This window comes from Cnephaeus nilssonii (genome assembly GCF_951640355.1).
Source record: "Cnephaeus nilssonii genome assembly, chromosome: 23".
In the NCBI taxonomy this organism is placed as follows: Eukaryota; Metazoa; Chordata; class Mammalia; order Chiroptera; family Vespertilionidae; genus Cnephaeus; species Cnephaeus nilssonii.
In genome coordinates, this window is record NC_137094.1 from 16,423,338 (window position 1) to 16,442,116 (window position 18,779).

The 18,779-nt window shown below is 44.9% G+C and overlaps 1 protein-coding gene across 1 annotated transcript in view; it reads left to right on the top strand.

Annotated features, from left to right (window-relative positions):
• Positions 1-18,779, top strand: part of NUP133 (nucleoporin 133) — a 31,354-nt gene extending 12,575 nt beyond the window's left edge. The window contains exons 12-26 of the mRNA XM_079763577.1: positions 1,088-1,179; positions 2,250-2,413; positions 3,326-3,420; positions 4,868-5,092; positions 5,731-5,853; positions 6,439-6,538; positions 7,156-7,407; positions 8,008-8,141; positions 10,143-10,301; positions 11,118-11,253; positions 11,798-11,916; positions 13,634-13,714; positions 14,973-15,037; positions 16,239-16,327; positions 18,177-18,779. Coding sequence (XP_079619703.1) covers positions 1,088-1,179; positions 2,250-2,413; positions 3,326-3,420; positions 4,868-5,092; positions 5,731-5,853; positions 6,439-6,538; positions 7,156-7,407; positions 8,008-8,141; positions 10,143-10,301; positions 11,118-11,253; positions 11,798-11,916; positions 13,634-13,714; positions 14,973-15,037; positions 16,239-16,327; positions 18,177-18,313 — 1,971 coding nt within the window. The 3' untranslated portion in view covers positions 18,314-18,779. The remainder of the gene's footprint in view (positions 1-1,087; positions 1,180-2,249; positions 2,414-3,325; positions 3,421-4,867; positions 5,093-5,730; positions 5,854-6,438; positions 6,539-7,155; positions 7,408-8,007; positions 8,142-10,142; positions 10,302-11,117; positions 11,254-11,797; positions 11,917-13,633; positions 13,715-14,972; positions 15,038-16,238; positions 16,328-18,176) is intronic.

Genomic DNA, 18,779 nt, shown 5'->3' on the forward strand with positions numbered 1-18,779 from the left:
CTGGCTGAATCTTGCCGCGCCCGGCAGCAGCTCCTTAGGGCCCATCAGTGGAGTTTCCCACAGGCTGTCCTTTGCTTGGCCTTGGCCTTGGCCTCAGGCCACACGGGCCCTGGCCCTGCCCAGGCAGGGCTGTGGTCCCCTCCGCTCCGCGCTGCCATGCCTCTGGCTTCCGTCTCTGCTGTGGGCTGCAGCACAGATGTCTGGGTGGTGTGCTGCTTTCACTTCTTATTTGGGGTGGTTTTTGAGAGGGAGAGAGGGATAAAACCATCCATTTTATTATTCTGTCATCTTGAAACCTGAAATCCCCTGATCTACAAGATTTTCATCATTCTTTTACAGGAGACAATAAGTAATACCGTTTGGGCTACTTTCCATTTGACTAGTATGTGAAATATATGGACCATTTCTGTAATTCATAATTAAAGTAATTTGGTACAGTTTCGACAAAAAAATAACGTGTTTTTTGTTTTTTTGGTAATGTGGATTTTGTGACACTGCTGATGTTCCAAAGCTATCTTACAGTATTCTATTTCTTTAAAATTTTTCAAATCCTTGTTTAAGCTTGGCATCAGCCATTACGCTTAGTAATACACATTGTGATGAGTTGTATAAGAGCAGACCCATGAAAGGGTTGTGTTGGTTATAATGAAATCCCCAGATAATTTTGCTCACAATGTAATCCCTCAATTATACACATACCTTTTCTTTAGGACTTCAGTTGATCACTTGGTTCATTTTATCTTGTTTCTCAATATGTGTTTTATGTATATAAACTATTGGTATAGAGAGTATGTGTACCCGTGTTATTGCTGTCATAGGTGGGCCCAGTTTTTAGTCCAATAATTAGGAATATTCTGCCTGGCTGGCATGGCTCAGGGGTTGAGCATCGACCTATGAACCAGGAGGTCGGGGTTCGGTTCCCGGTCAGGGCACATGCCCAGGTTGCAGGCTCAATCCCCAGTGTTTATTCTCTCTCATCATTGATGTTTCTATCTCTCGCTTCCTTTCTGATATCAATAAAAATATATTTTTTAAAAAAGAATATTCTGATACCTTCACTTCTAAATTATCATTTGTTATTTTACAGAGTATGGTTTTTGAGACCTCTACAAAGAACGAAACCATAGCCCAGGAGGATAAAACCAGATTGCTGAAAGCCGCTTTTCTGCAGTACTGCAGGTATAACCGGTTTTTAGATGATGGCTTATTTTAAGTCTGAGGACACAGTTTGCTGACATGCTCCTTATTTGATGACCAAGCGGGTTGAAAGAATGAGCCGTTAAGGAGAAAGTGCTTTCTGAACTTTACACTTTCGCAACTGTTCTTCTGAACTTGGTTGTCACGGGAGGGTCCCAGCTCCGCTGCGGGGAGATGATATAACACCCTCTCCCCTTCATGAAAAGCAGGGCACCTGCGGAAACGGTGATGTGAAGGCAGCTTGCGGGCATCTTTTGTGTATAATGTTAGGCAAATAGAAGGTTGTTTTTGTCCTTTTTGTTTTTCTTCAAGCCTATTTTTATTGATTTCAGAGAGGAAGGGAGAGAGAGAAAAATCTATGATGAGAGAGAATCATGGATCAGCTGCCTCCTGCACACCCCACACTGGGGATGGAGCCTGCAACCCGGGCATGTGCCCTGTCTGGGAATCGAACCGAGACCTCCTGGTTCCTAGGTCGACGCTCAACCACGGAGCCTCGCTGGCTGGGCTCATCCGGCCTCTGATTGGTGGTGTTTCTAGAAGGTCTGCCTGGGGAACTTTCCTCCCTGGCTCCCCCCTGGCTCATGTCAGCCCCGTCGGTGGCGTCAGTTCTCTCCTGGGCTGCATGCATTCTTCCCTCGGGCGCCTGCTCTCTGTGCCCTGTGCCTCCCCCACGCTCCCGGCCTCCCTGCACTCCCCCTTAGTGGACAGCCACCTCTTCTCCCGGGAGGTTTTCCCGGCCCCTCGGTGGTGTTGGTTCCCCTGTTCTTCCCCAGCCGTCGTGTCTGCATAACTTCCTGTTTAATTGGCTGATTCCTCATGACAAGTCGTGGGCTGTTCTTCAATGTCCTGTCATCTGTCTCCAGTGCCTAGCATATTCTAAGCATTCAGCATATACTTGTTGAATTCATGAATGCATTTAACTAAATGTTACTAAAAGTAATTAACTTTGGGCTAGAAGATGGGACTTGAAGTTCACATTAACTTTCTCACGGTGGGTATTGAGCATGCTCTGCCTCTTTTCATGCTTCCGTTTCCCGGTTCCGTTTCAGAAAAGACGTGGGTCACGCTCAGATGATGGTCGACGAGCTGTTTTCCTCCCACGCGGATCTGGACTCGGACAGCGAACTGGACAAAGCTGTGGCCCAGATCAGCGTGGACCTGGTGGACGACTACCCCGCCTCGGACCCGCGCTGGGCCGAGTCCGTCCCCGAGGGTAAGCACCTCCGGGGCTAGTATATGGGATGCTCTGTTCTGAGAACAACATCCTGGCTCTTTTGTTTAAGTGTCTCTCAAAGCATCTCGCTTAAGTTTATGAGACAGTTTAATATTAACTCAGCATTTTTTAAAAGGCTGTGGCTTTCCTTATAGTAGATTGTGAGAAGTTCTCCAAACAGATCCACGTGATAGAACAGAAACTGAGGGGACGATGGGGCAAGTCTTCTTTGTTCCCCCATCGGCCCCTCCCTGTCCACTCCCACCCCCCAGGACGAGCCCCCACCGCCCCAGTGTGCGTGTCCATTGGTTGTGCTCTCCTTTATGTTTTAAATACACTAGAGGCCCAGTGCATGATTTAATCATGCACCTGGTGCACCAGCGGGCTGGCTGTCCGCCGGTGCACCAGACCTTCCGAAAGCCTCCTGCGCGGCGGAGGCTTTCGAAAGGCCTTGTGCCGGAGCAGACAGCCGGCCAGCTCCCCCGCTTTGGCTTTTGATCGCGGGGGAGCTGGCCGGCTGTCCACCGGTGCACCAAGCCTTCCGAAAGCCTCCGGCGCAGCCATGGCACAGACGCTGAGTGGCGCCGCGAGCTCAGCGTCCTGCTGGCCCAATCAGCTACCCCGGCCACCCTGAGTCCCGCCCCCTGCGCCTCCTGCTGGCCCAATCGTGGGCGTAGCGGAGTGATGGTAATTTACATATTACCATTTTATTATGTAGGCTGTGAATTGTAGCAAACTCCCACAATGTTTCCCTAAGTTTTCTAAACTCTTGGGTAATGTTACAAATAATCGCATGGAGAGGTTGGTCTTTTCCTTTCGTAGGGATGTTTCTTAACTTTTTATTCTCATCTCAGTAATGACGATAAAGCCGGTACGTTATGTGTTTTAAGTTTCGTGGCTGTGTTTCAACAGAAGCTCCCGGGTTCAGCAACACCTCACTGATCATCCTGCACCAGCTGGAGGACAAGATGAAGGCCCACTCTTTCCTCGTGGACTTCATCCACCAGGTGAGCGCCCGCCGCTGGGGCAGTGCCGGGCACTGCTCTGCTGGCCCGTGGTCGGCTCCCCCGGGCAGCGGGGCAGGTGTCCGGTGGATTTTACATGTTCTCTTCCTCTTTTCCAACTTAAAAGTAAATAAGTCCAGGGCTGTGTGGAGATCGATTACTCCAAGTATAAAAGTTGCATTGAAAATAAGATAAAAAGCTCAAAAATAGTGTATTTCAGCAGACGTGTACTTTTGGCTTTTCTTGTGACTCCTAGGATAGCCTGCCTGTCATTCAGATTTCCCCTGGGGCTTTATGTCAAGCTTACATTTTCCTGAGTTGATTTTGTATTATTAGAAAGACAGTGAAGAAGAATAAGATGATAAAAATGAGATTTTTAGCTGAGGATTTTAAATTTCGAAATGCCATGAGAATCAGATTCTCATTGAATGTATTTTTTAAAGGGATAGTCCCATTTAAACTGAGCCTAAAGTAAAATTAGAAAATGTTTTTGCTGTTAGGATTGATACACAAAACCACCCAGTTTTGCCATCAGCAGTGGCTCCCACGCATATGTCCAAATGCGTGAAGCTAATCTCATTTTTGCTTGTTTTTCCCCAAATCAGGAAGCCTTCGTGTTAAAGATTCTAGTCCTTGCTGCCCGATAGACCTTCCTGTGGGGGCGAGAATGTTCTCTCTGCTGTTCAGTGCGGTAGCTCCCTGTTCACAGTATATAAAAATATATAAAAACTGGGCCATTTATTCATGAAACGGGCTACACTTAAAACGGGAAGACTTTTATTATTTATGTGTCTCTTGGCTTTTTGTAGTTCAGGTTATTGTAATGATTTAGCAAATAGGAAGTTAGGAAAACTCTAGAACCTAGTAACATACGAGAAATGGGCATCAAGCAAATCAGAGGTGGGAGCGCAAAGTTATCAGACCCTCCCACTGGTACCCCCACTCCGCTCCCGCACCCCCACATGCACACACGCTCACTGGCTTTAGGGTTCTGGAAATCAGTGTTGAAGATGGAAACTGCTAAGTTAATAGCCCACAGAGGTCTGGACTCTCGGATGCCGCTAGGAAAGAACGACTTAGTCATTTTGTTAACTAGAAGCAATAATTTGAGAAATAAGATATCTAGAGACAACAGTAGTGGACAGAAACTCAGGAGTTACCCCAATCTTAGAACTGGAATGTCTATATTTCTTACAGGTGTTAGTAGTGGCCCTGGCTAAGCTGTGTGCGCATGAGTGCGTGTGTGTGTGTGTGTGTGTGTGTGGTGTGTGTGCATGCGCATGTGCGTGCATGCATGGGTGTTGGAAGCAGCCAGTAGGAGAGGCAGCTGGCGGTCCTTTGTGGGGAGCGCTAGGGCAGTGGCTCTGCACCCCACATGCTTGGGTGGGAATGTGACTGCATTATTTGTGCTCCTGTAAATGCATTCCAAGAACATGTGTCTCTCTGCAAGGTCGGCCTGTTTGGGCGCCTGCGCACTTCCCGGGTGAGAGGGGCGCCCATGGCCACGCGACGGCTGCTCTGTGAGCACGCGGAGAAGCTGTCGGCCGCCATCGTCCTCAAGAACCACCACTCGCGGCTGCCTGAGCTGGTGAACACGGCCATCCTGATCGCTTTGCACAAGCGGGACTGCGACATCCCGGCCAGCCTGACCCCCGCCGACATCTTCTTCAGGGAGGTGAGACGAGCTTCTGCCCTCCGTGGCTTCCCCGGGCTGGGCCGCTTACACGGGGTCAGGCCCATGCAGGGGAAAGATGGAGGGCAAAGCGCGCGTTGAAATTTAAGTTGGACTTCCTGCTTTCTGGGTAAATCATTCAGAAAGTACCACTGACTTAGGGCTTTCCTGGTGCTCGCAGAACTAAGAAGCCCTCCCTATCCTTGCTGAATGTTTTGATCCCTTTTTAAAGTATATTTTTACTGATTTCAGAGAGGAAGGAAGAGGGGGAGAGAGAGAGAGAAACATCAGTGATGACAGAGAATCATTGATCGGCTGCCTCCTGCACGCCCCCCACTGGTTATTCCACTTTTAACGACAAAAAACAAAGTCGGCACATGCTCAGTACAGATGCAGCCATGGTGGGCCTAATACAGAGTGCATGTCAGTGACAATGCCACATTTTCCCCCAAATATTTTGAATCCCACAGATGCAGACTCTATAGCTCTGAAGGGCTGCCTATACTTGGTATTTAAGTTTAAAAATCTACCTGCTAACTGTCCAGAATTCGCTTACCTGTAAGACTGAATTTTTTGGGCACTCTAATTTTGCGAAGTTAGGAGATTTGAACTTTGTGGTTGACGTCTCTCTCCTCCCGCAGGTGTCGCAGGTAGATACGATCTGTGAGTGTTTGCTGGAACATGAGGAGCAGGTCTTAAAGGAGACGTCTTTGGAATCAGTTGAATGGGCTGAGGTGGTGATCAGTGTGAACAATATTCTCAAGGTACCAAAATACGATGACGGTTTCAGCAACCCAAAGCCCAGATGTGGACAGAGGAGGAAGTGGTTTCTCTATTCCTATTCTGTGTCACCAGTCATTTATAAGAGCTTTGCCGTCGTTAATTCCAGAAAGTTAGAAAAATATCAGTCATTTCATCAATCAGTCAACAACTGTTTTGAATATTTGCATGTGCATGTTAAATTTCTGTGATCCTGGGTTCTATTTAGTGGAATAAACCTCTCTTTGGAGAAGGATATATATAACATTGCAAATGTATTAATATTCATGTAACTGTCTAAGTAAGTATTTTTTAATTACTCAAAAGCTCACTACTTATTGATTAAAACTTCCATTTAATTTTAGCCAGTGTACTTTATAATAATGGTTTTTTTACTTTGGTTACTGTAGTTTTCAAAAATCGGAGTTAGATTATGGAGTTAGATTTCAAATGCCAAAAGAACCAGTTATCCTTCAGGCCTATGTTGAGGATTTTTTTCATGTAAACAGATTTTGATGTTCCGAATTCCCTTGGGAAATACTGGGACTCACGGCTTTCTGCATCTGCTAATGCGTTTCCTTTTTCTCCAGGACATGCTGCAAGCTGCTAGTCACTATCGGCAAAACAGAAACTCCTTGTACAGGAGAGAAGAGCCACTGGAAAAAGAGCCGGAATATATTCCGTGGACAGGTGAGCTGGTGAGCACCGAGCCTGAGTATACTGGTCTGCTAGCAGCTCCTCACAATATATTCTAATGAGCCATCGCTTTTGGAAGCTGTATAATTCCCCTCGTGCGGGTTTGTAAGTGAAATGCAAAGTGGCACCTACTAGGTTTTAATGCGTATAGTTATTCATAGAAGCGGGACCTGGCCCTGGAGGTACTGAGCTGTTTTATGTTGACTTAATAGAAGACAGTAAGTGCAGTAGCATGGAAGGAATTTGGAAGGAAGGAGGGAGGGAGGGAGGGAGGGAGGGAGGGAGGGAGGGAGGGAGGGAGGGAGGGAGGAAGGAAGGAAGGAAGGAAGGAAGGAAGGAAGGAAGGAAGGAAGGAAGGAAGGAAGGAATTTGTGAGGGAGGGAGGGAAGGAAGGAATTTGGGAGGGCAGGAGGGAGGGCCATGTTGGCCTGGCTTTGCTGAGGAAGTCTCCGTAGAGAAGATGGGGTTTGAGCCGGCGGAGAGAGGGGTGCTGAGCTCCTGTTTGGTCCTTTGCCCAGCAGTGGCGAAGTGCTAGGATTGTCAGGCCGGTGGTCTTTCCCCGAGGCGCTACGGAACCCTCACTTACCATCTTCTTTTGTGTGATTTCACAGCAACAAGTGGCCCTGCTGGCGTGCGAACAGCAATAATGCGCCAGCATGGGATCGTCCTGAAAATGGTTTACCCGCAGGCAGACAGCAACCTCCGGAACATTCTCACAGAACAGTTGGTCGCACTGATCGACTGCTTCCTGGATGGTTATACTTGTCAGCTTAAGTCTCTGGACAGATCCAGGGATCAGGAGAGATTTAACAACCTGGAGACTGAATACGTACAGAAGAGGTCAGAGCTCCTGTCTCCGCTGCGTAAGTACCTGGTCGTGAGCTGGGCTGTGGGCCTTGGAATTGGCAGAGCAGGTGAAGGCGTCCGATCACGTGCCATGTACTCAGTGTGACAGCATCAGCCCGACTGTGGGAAAGAGGGGCAGCTGTTTCGCTCGTACATGAAGGAAGGGAATAGCATCCATTGATGAAGCCAGGGGCTGAATTTGCATCTTTACTGGTTTTATGTTACTTATTTATTTTTTAAAATATATTTCTACTGATTTCAGAGAGGGAGAGAGAGATAGAAACAGCAATGATGAGAGAGAAGCATTGATCGGCTGCCTCCTACACGTCCCCTACTGGCGATTGAGCCCACAACCTGGACATGTGCCCTTGACCAGAATTGAACTGTGACCTCCTGGTTCCTAGGTCCACGCTCAACCACTGAGCCGCCCTGGCTGGGCTCTTTAATGATTTTATGTGGATTCTGAAACTAAATGTCAGTAACTGGGAAGGTTTCTATCCCATTAATTATTTTTCCGATGTAAAATAGATAAGGGTAAAATTGCAAGTAATATTTTTTTTCTTACATCTTAAGTTTTCACTAACAAGATTTGTTTCCATCTGGTCTCGTTTCCACAGTCACTCTAGGCCAGTACTCATTGGCTGCTTCGTTAGCAGAGAAATACTGCGACTTTGATATCTTAGTGCAAATGTGTGAGCAGACGGACAACCAGCCCAGACTCCAGCGCTACATGACCCAGTTTGCTGAGCAGGTAACACGCTGGGACTGGGCCTTAGCTACTGTGTTAGGTCTTACCATTTCCTGTCTCACCTGGGGTTTTGGAAGGTGATACAATCTTTTTGTGTTTAACTTAGATCCTAATTTATATATTACGTTTCTCTGTAAATGGGTAGATTATCCTTTATATAGAAGTGTTACTGAAAGATTTACTTAGGTATATTAATATTGGTAGAGTTTTAAAATTTTGAATAGAAAATAGGGGAAGCATAGGATGATAGTCTCAGAGAGCCCAGATTTCCATACACGTAAGGTTGTTGTTTTACCTTGCTTGAAATCATGCTTCCTATTTTTAAAAAAAATTTCCATTGCCCAGCCGGTGTGCCTCAGTGATTGAGTATCAACCTATGAACCAGGAGATCATGGTTCAATTCCAGGTCAGGGCACATACCCGGGTTGCGGGCTCCATCGCCAGTACGGGGTGTGCAGGAGGCAGCCGATAGATGATTCTCTTTCATTAGTGATGTTTCTCTCTCTATCCCTCTCCCTTCCTCTCTGACATCAATAAAAGTGTTGTTGTTTTTTAAATGTTCCCATTATGGCACTGTATACGTGAGTTTAAGTTGCTCTTTAAAGCCTGTTTATTCAGTCATTTGATTTTCATGTAAAAATTGATTTTTTTTTCTCACTATAAACATGACGTATGAAACTCAGGAAACCCCTATAAACAAAAAGAAGATTAAAAAATCACTTATAAATTCCACCATCTAGAGAGAACCCTTTTAAGCATTTAGTATATGTTCTTCTAGTCTTTCTACTACATATTATTACAGACAAACATGTTTTATCAACTTCTTTTACTTAATACTTCTCAGACATTTGTTCATAATATCAAATATTCCACAACAACATTTTTTTCATAACATTTTTAATAGTTTTATGATTTCATAGACTGGATATAACTTATTTGATCAGTCCCAAAATGTTGGATACAGCATATCTAGTATTTCAAAGTAGTGCTAAAATAAATGATTTCGTGCCCATCATGTTTATTCTTCTTATGGATTCTAGGTCCTGTTGGCATTTTCCATCCCTTTTTTCATTGTCTCTTTTCTTTAGTAGTTACTTTAAAATCCTTTTGAACTACAAATCTGACCATTCTTAGGCGGCTTGGTAGTCATATTTTTCTGTGTGTGCCTTGTGGTGTTTTCATTGTATGTCGGACACTGTGTGTAGAAGAACCATAAAGATGGAGTCAGTGCTCTGTTCCCCTGAGTCAGAGACGAGATGGGGCAAAGCACTCAGTTCACCAAGGACAGAACGGGCCCCGGCTTGGTTGCAGCTTTTGTAACATTTATTTCCATTCCGGATTCCAAGCCTTGTGGGACTGATGTGTTCCTTTCCACATGGGAGTCTCCTAAGGACTGAGACTTGCAGGGCATTCTCGTCTTCCTTTCCTGCCCATTGCCCCCACCACCCAGCAGCCAGGCGGCATCTGCAGGGAAAACGGGCCGGGCGTTGGGGGCCGCCCTAGATTCTGACTCATCAAGCCAGCACACAGGGCCATTTCACACAGATTCTCCCTCTGAAAACCTTTCTGGAGTGACAGTCTCGGCACTGGCCTCTGGAACTTTCTTCGGTAACGGAGATGTGGCTTATCGGTGCTGTCCAGAAGGAATCTTCCAGCCACGCATGGCCATCGAGCGCTTGAAATGTGGCGAGTGTGATTTTAAGTTTTAACTGAGTTTAAACAGCTACATATGACCAGGGCTGCCCTGTTGGACAGCGTACATCCAGATTCTGTCTGATTTTGAGCAAGAAGATTTTTCTGAGTCTGAATGTCCTCATTTGTCCAATGTGGTGATTCAATTAGGTTATTTTTAGGACCTATTGTACAGGAAATTAATGTTTAAAATAAGGTTTCTCTTCTGGGGTCTCAGACCTTGGGGAGAAATTTAATATTATATTATCAGAAACATATGTTTTAAAACTGTGTTACTAAACAGTACTGGATCCTTGGCTTTGTTGTTTATAGAATTTTTCAGACTTTCTCTTCCGTTGGTATCTGGAGAAAGGAAAAAGGGGCAAATTACTGTCTCAGCCCATTGCTCAGCACGGACAGTTGGCGGATTTCTTGCAAGCTCATGAGCATCTCAGCTGGTTACACGAAATTAATAGCCAAGAATTAGAAAAGGTAAGAAGGATTCAGTTATATGGAGCAGATTTCGGTAACTTTAGATAGTTTTATTGTAGTATTTTGTAATTAAAATCCTACTTATAAATGATTTAAAATGTGTATCTCTTTTTCTCTCACATAATTTGAATGCTTTTGATCTATGATAGTGTTGCCATTACTTCTTAATCTCAATTAAAAATACAGTCCATTGTGATTTGACTGCTATTACAGTACAATAAAGCACAAAAATTTGATTAACATGTATAATAAAAATGTTTAAATTATGAGTCAAAATGGTACACAAATTAATTTTTTAAATTCCTGACAAGATGTTGAAGTGGCCGAAACCGGTTTGGCTCGGTGGATAGAGCGTCGGTCTGCGGACTGAGAGGTCCCGGGTTCGATTCCGGTCAGGGGCATGTGCCTTGGTTGCGGGCACATCCCCGGTGGGGGGTGTGCAGGGGGCAGCTGGTCGATGTTTCTCTCTCATCGATGTTTCTAGCTCTCTGTCCCTCTCTCCTTTCCTCTCTGTAAAAAATCAATAAAATATATTTAAAAAAAAAAAAAAAAGATGTTGAAGTGACTATACAATTGTTATAGAGCAAATGCATGTTATGTGTGTCTTTTCCCAATAATTAGTGTGGGTGGTTGATATTTTATTGTAAAATTCCTTTTCCATATATATGGTACTCATCAGTTTTCAGGTTTGCTAATATTGACTTGATTTTTCATTGATGTAGCTTAGGGGGAAAGTTAGAGTTGCACTTAACGTTGATTTTAATTTAAATTAGTAACCAGGGTCTGACCACGGTTTTCATATGTTGTTGTTCGTAGGCTCATGCAACACTTCTGGGTTTGGCGAATATGGAAACGCGTTACTTTGCAAAGAAAAAAACCCTTCTTGGCTTAAGTAAATTGGCTGCATTGGCCTCAGATTTTTCAGAAGATATACTGCAAGAAAAAATTGAAGGTAAAAGAGAATTTTAACAAGAAGACATCCAGATCACTCATCTTATCAATGAACTCTTCTGATCCGCCTCTAATCACTTAATGGGCCCCATTAGAACTAGGACTGTGTTTCCTTTTAGAGAATGTTTGTTCAGTGTCCTTAGATCATCATTCAGTTATGTAGTTGGGAGTCTCTTTCTAGAGAAAGGTAATTTGTCTTTTAAATGAGAATTCCTAAAGAACAAATTCAAATGATTGGAACAGAGTTCTCTGATTACACCCTTAGTGACTCGTATTAAGAGGAGGAACTCCAGTGAAAGTTCGACCTTCACTCTGGGGATTGTTGCAGGGGGTGGTCCTTCTGAAGTTGCTGGTTTTCGAGAAGCAAAACTTTTTGGTGTCCTAACTGTGAATCAGGGATGAGCAGAATTAAATTGCCCTAAGAGGGTTGAACAGGGAAGAGACGATCTTTAGCGAGAGTCCTTTTTCTTCTGAAATTCAGACCTGCTTTAGGCAGAGCAGAGTGAGAGCTGACTCCCCTCCTCACCGTCTCCTTTGAATTCTAGACATGGCCGAGCAGGAGCGCTTCCTGCTGCACCAGGAGACGCTGCCCGAGCAGCTGCTGGCGGAGAAGCAGCTGAGTCTCAGCGCCATGCCAGTGCTGACCGCGCCGCAGCTCATCAGCGTACGTGCTTCTCGGACCCTCGCGCCTCTTCTCGGTCTCCAAACCTGAGTGCTTCGTGTAGCACCGTTTCTAAGAGTAGCCATCTTCCACTTCCTGTTTCCTGGGGACTTCCCCTGGAATCGGTTGTAGGAGCTGCCTGGAGCAGGAAGCCAGTTAGCAGAGCCCCTGTTCCTGGAGATGCTGATGACCAGCAGCACTTCCTGTGTCCCCTTTTCAGTTCCGGCAGATCTGTGCCAAGAGGTACATTGCAGGCTCTTCTCTAAGGAGAGTGGTTAAGGGCCCGGATGTAATAGCTCAGAGCTGCCATCCCCTCGCTTTGCTCTGCAGCATAACCCCTTCCTGAGCATCGCTAGATTCGGGCCGCAGCCAGGGGAAGGCGCTTCTGTTGTTTTGTGCGCTGGTGGCCGCAACTCCACTCCTCTTTCCTTTCAGGACAGCATTTCCGATGCAAGAAGATGTCCTAGGATTGCCTTGAATTTGCTCCGATTATGTTTAAAAAGGAAGAAATGAAAAAACAAACATGATAGCAATTCTTAGCAGCAGAGTTCTTATCATCGAGCTCACACAACCTCTCTGATACAGCATGTTCAGTCTAAAAATCTAAGATGCTGCTGCTTGTATGCCTCACCACTTTACGTATCATAAGAAGGGAGAAGTAGTGCCAGTCTTACTCTGTATTTTATAAATACACCATCAAATTTAATACCACACCAAGTTCGGAGATATTCACATGTGGAGAGAAAAGAATGTTCAGACACAATGAATAATAAGTATTTTTCTGATTATAAAATCACAGGAAATGTGTAGAATACAGAAGTGAGTATATAGTCAGCTGTGATCTAACCAGCCAGGGAAACCAGTTGGTAATATGTTGCTGTATGTTTTCTTATCTTTTTTTTTTTTTTTAATATACATTTTTATTGATTTCAGAGAGGGAGAGAGAGAGAAACATTAATGATGAGAGAGAATCATCGTTCGACTGCCTCCTGCACACCCCACACTGGGGATGGAGCCCGCAACCTGGGCATGTGCCCTGACCGGGAATCGAACTGTGACCTCCTGGTTCATAGGTTGACACTCAGCCACTGAGCCACGCCGGCCGGGCTTATCTTTAAAGTGTAGACCAACAGCCTGCTGTATGATAGATCTCAACTTTAAAACTGTTTGCAAGGGCAGCATCTCAAAGCATTACAGCCAGCTCTAAAAATTCCAGGCAGCAATTAATTGCAGAGTATTCTTGGTATGGCTCAGTGGTTGAGTGTCAACCTATGAACCAGGAGGTCACAGTCAGGGTACATGCCCAGATTGCAGGCTCTATCCCTAGTTGGAGGCGTGCAGGAGGCAGCCAGTCAATGATTCACTCTCATTGATGTTTTTTTCTCTCCCTCTTCCCCCCTCTCTGAAATCAATAGAAATAGATTATTAAAAATCTATAAAGAATGCTGAAATGTATATACTACCTTGAACCTAAGAATATACATTTATTGGCATTTTAAAAATATATATACCAGGTTACTCTAATTACTGATGGAGCAAATGCATATTTTAAAAGACAGTTTACTGTGAGAGAGATGGAGTATAATTTGCAAACGTGACACTGTTCTTTACTATAAAAATAACCTATAACTTACCTGCAAGACAATGACTTCTCCAAAAATGTCTGTAGTCTCGCTTATATCTTTACTTAAACCAGTCCTCCATCTTTACCTTGCCGTAGCTCTACGTCTGCGAGGAGAACAGAAGAGCTAATGAGTACGATTTCAAGAAGGCTCTGGACCTGCTGGAATATATCGATGAGGTGGGTAAGATCACGCGAGAGATCACAGACAATATCAGGTTCATACAGGGTTTTCTGTAGAACCGAATACATTAAAAAAACACCACCTCTTCAGCCAGTCATGAAAATGTGGGGAAGCCTGGCTCAGCTCCCCTCGCTCGGGGGTTATGTGCTGCTCTTTAGAAAAGAGAGAGGTTTCGTTTCTCGGTGATTCTCACACGTTCCCAAACGTCTTTTTTCTGTGCACAGGTAACAAATGCTGCTGTTCAAAAGTCCGAAGGAAGTTTTTTCTCTTTCATTTATTAAGTCATTATTAGTTCCTCGAGTTATGTTGCTTTATTATTTTATTCTTGATGGTATTCACCCTGTTCTCAGCCTTTGAAACAAAGGTTACAATGAAAGTTCTGTGGGCTAGGTCATTGGCCTTGCACTTGAGAATAGCTTGGGGGACTTGGAAAACGGCCATTGGGAAGAACATGGCGGATCTTGAGACTATCCTGCTAAGCGAAATAAGTCAGGACAAGTCAGGAGCCATGGGATTTCACTCAAATGTGGGGCATAAAACTGAAAGCAACAAATGTAAACACAAGACAAACAAAATGTCCTAAATACAGACAACAGTTTAGTGATTACCACCAGGAAAGGGGGTGGGTAAAGGGTGAAAGGGGTCCAATATAAGGGACGGGAAATGTGACTTTGAACGGTGGGCACATGATGCAGGGCGCAGACCACGTATCTTAGAAATGTGCACCTGAGACCTATGTAATCCTATTAACCAAAGTCACCTCAATACGTTTAACTTAAAGAGAAAAAATAAACTTTTGAAAAAGAATAAAAAACAATGTTTTGGTTTTTACATCACCTTGTTCAAAATCTTAACCCTCTTGTGGGCTCGATCCGCATTGTGGGGTGTGCAGGAGGCAGCCAATCAGTGATTCTCTCTCATCATTGATGTTTCTATCTATTTCTTCCTTTCCCTTCCTCTCTGAAATCAATAAAAATATATTTAAAAATACATACATACATACATAAAATCTTAACCCTCTCACTGTTTCTGATAAAATCAGATTATCCGAGAATAATCAGAAACCAAGTCAAACAAATTATTGGTTTACTTTCCTGTGCAGTGTTAATGTTTTAAAGGAAGGGAAATTTATAAAAATTATGAATTAAAGTAAAGCAATAATTATGCAGAATTAGGAGTTGACATAACTCAAACTTAAGCATGTGTTTTTTCAAATCAGGACTTACTGAGGGTTTTTGTTGTTTTTCTGTGCAGGAGGAAGATATAAATATAGACCATCTGAAACTGGAAATCCTTTGCAAAGCTCTTCAGAGAGATAAGTAAGTTCTCACGTTGCGAATCTAAGATACGCTTTTGGAAAAGTACTCTGTAGGGATATTATGTCATCCATCAAATAATGTTGTGGCCTAATTGTATTATGTACTAATATATTATGAAAATTGTAGTGATTTTAAATTTTTCATTAAGTAATTAAGGCATAGCTTAAGAATATAGGACCACTGGTACAATTTTACTTTACAATTTAGACTGTCAGTTTGCGTGAAAATACATGCTCCTTATTTCCACAGAAGTATGGCCGGTTCTCCCAGACGACGTGAGGCTACTATTTTTATTTTTATTTTTTTTTAATGAGCAGTTATTACAGTTTGAGGCTCAGCGCCCTCTAGGTGATGGAGGCCTGGTTGCACGTTCCTCTCCTCCCGGGCTGGTGGAGCGGATGGTGGCAGAGAAAGACTCAGAACAACCCGCTGTGGGGATGGATTGCTCCCAGGAAGAGACTTTTTAAAGGGACATGACCTGGTGCTGCCCCCGTTTCCCCTTTTCCTGTGGTGTTGAGGAACGGCAGCAGAACTGTTTTCGCTGAAGCGTGTCTCCCTCTGCCCATCACTCCCGAGAGTGAACACTGCTGCCGCGTTTGGTCGTGGGGGTCGGCCTCTGGAGCATTCACTCTGCCCACTGAGCCTCCTCCCTAACCATGACCAAACGCGCCGTCATTTGCAGTTCCTGGCTTTTCGTGTATCACGTTGGGTAAAACCATCAATTACTAATTCCCAAGCAGTGCCTCTGTGTGTTGGAATTTCTAGTGGATAATCTCACTAGATAAAGCAAACTTACGTACCAGCACTGGTTACCTAGTTCACTTTTATGAGAACTGAAGGTGCCATATGAGCGGTAACGATGGCCTGCGCCCTCAGAGATCCTACTCGGGGTCCTTCCCAGGTTTATTACTTCTGCACAGAAACCCCTGGGAACGATGCCTCACTGCTTGACTTTGACATCAAATGGTTGTATTTGGCGAAGGGCTACCTAAGCGTGGCACCTTATACCTCATATGAAGAGTCTCAGTATCGTCAACATTTAGAGCTCCCTGGTTTCAATCATTTGAAAGAGTCTCGCAAAACTCACGGTTTGCTCTGCCTGCGCCCCGCAATCAAAACCAACCACAATAGCAGACAGACGTCATTTATGTCACAGACGCCCGTGACTTCATTTCCCCTTTGTACCGATTCTGTTTTCCAGCTGGTCCAGCTCAGACGGGAAAGATGATCCCATTGAAGTATCGAAAGACAGTATATTTGTGAAAATCTTACAGAAACTTTTAAAAGATGGTGAGTGGTTTGTTAATATCGGACATGAAGCATTGCTCCTCCGTCTTAGAAACTTTAGCATAACAGGGATTTGCCAAGGTGTCAGATGCCAGGGTGGTTTAAGGTTAAACAGTAGCATGTTCAGAATGAAGGGACTTGTTTAAAAGGAAGGAAGCATGTGTCTAGGTGAGGTCTCCATCCTCCTGGGTCCTGGTTACCGCCCTGCGCAGTCTCTGCTGGACAAGGAGCGTATGCAGATGTTGGCTGTGACATTGAAAATCGATATGATAGGCCGAAACCGGTTTGGCTCAGTGAATAGAGCGTCGGCCTGCAGACTCAAGAGTCCCAGGTTCGATTCCGGTCAGGGGCATGTACCTTGGTTGCGGGCACATCCCCAGTAGGGGGTGTGCGAGAGGCAGCTGATCGATGTTTCTCTCTCATCGATGTTTCTAACTCTCTATCCCTCTCTCTTCCTCTCTGTAAAAAATCAATAAAATATATTTTTAAAAAAAAAAAGAAAATCGATATGATAGAACCAATCATTTCCTGTAATTTTTCAGACTGAAAACTGGAAAGTACTGTGATAGTTTTTACAAGTGTAATACTATATTATAGAGAAAGCGGTTTTATTGAAAGTTTAATGGTAATGAATGTATATAAATAATTTCCATTTAGCCTGACAGCATTTATTAATCTAGATTTTTATTGTATAACAAGCACAAAAAATTGTGCTAAGCACTTTGAGAGTAGTAAAAAATATGATTTTGAGAACCTTATGGTAATTAACAAATTATAAAATATTACTTTACATATTTTTCTCGTTTTCTTTATCAAATGAGAAAATGTGTATGTACTCTCCTGTAACTCCCCAGACCTCACTTTAAACAGTGCGTGCAGTCAGCACTCCCTGGCTTCCAGCTCCCCAGAGGGCTGGTGAAGAAATGATCCTCCCCACACACACACACCTGATTTTAGATTTTTTATTTTTATTTTAAATATATTTTATTGATTTTTTACAGAGAGGAAGGAAGAGGGAGAGAGAGTTAGAAACCTCGATGAGAGAGAAACATCAATCAGCTGCCTCCTGCACACCCCCTACTGGGGATGTGCCTGCAACCAAGGTACATGCCCTTGACCGGAATCGAACCTGGGACCCTTCAGTCTGCAGGCCGTTGCTCTATTCACTGAGCCAAACCGGTTGGGGCATGATTTTAGATTTAAACTTGAATACATTTGGAGATACTGTAGCTAGCTTTCAGGAAAGTATTTCTTCCACATTATCTCCCAAGTCGGAGAATATATAATCGTGTGAAGTACTTGTGTCCAGGTGGTGATTACTTTAAGGAAACCCACCCAATGTGCACCTTGGAGGGATGGTGGAAGCTGTGGAGAGAAAGGAAAGAGGTCAGGTCTCATTGAAGACCTAGATCCGTGGTCAGCAAACTGCGGCTCACGAGCCACGTGCGGCTCTTTGGCCCCTTGAGTGTGGCTCTTGCACAAAATACCACGGCCTGGGCGAGTCTATTTTGAAGAAGTGGCGTTAGAAGAAGTTTAAGTTTAAAAAATTTGGCTCTCAAAAGAAATTTCAATCATTGTACTGTTGATATTTGGCTCTGTTGGCTAATGAGTTTGCCAACCACTGGCCTAGCTAGGCGGGCTCTTCTGACCACCAGGGGGGTGCCCTCTGGTGAGACCTGCCGATGTGGGACAGATGGAGCAGCTGAAGGCAGGGCCTGTCCCAGCAGCCCACCCGACCCCCCCCCCCCCCCCGCAGCACAATTTAAATAGAAGCACAGGTGTTCGCTTCATCCGTCACCTGATTCCTGGGGGAGTTTCCCGACAATAAAAACCGACTCTGTTTGTGTCGCAGGCATTCGGCTCAGCGAGTACCTGCCGGACGTGAATGACCTGCTGCAGGCCGAGCAGCTCGGAAGCCTGAAGACCAGTCCCTACTTCGCGTTCGTTTTGAAAGCAAATTACGAATATTATGTCCATGGACAGGGCTGACTTCTGGGAACGCGCGTCATCGCTGAGAATCGGCGTCAGCCCCTTAGGAGAACGCTGGGCCTTAAACGTCGCGCCTTCTGTGCAGTGTCAGACCCTGCTGTGATGCGCGTTTTAGACTTTACTTGGAGGCTCCTACGGAACAGCTGTGACGACCGTCTTGGTTTTTAGTGACATGTGTTTCCTCTCCACATTTTCTCTGTCGGAAATGTATTTGATGTCCGGGTGCCCGCTGCCCATCCTGTCTCCTCCCTCCGCCCAGAGCGCTGAGCTCTGGTCCTGGTCCCGCTGCGGGTGCTCCTGGCACATCTGGGCCCCCGTCCTGTGGCCCCGAAGCCGGCGGGCTGTGCTGGCTGTCCCTGAAGTTGCTGTGACACGGGTGCTGTGCACGGAAGAGACTCGGGTCGGTGTCTGTCCTGTTGGGCTGTTAGTAAGAGAGGGGTCACGGGTCGCTGGCCTGTCAATAAAG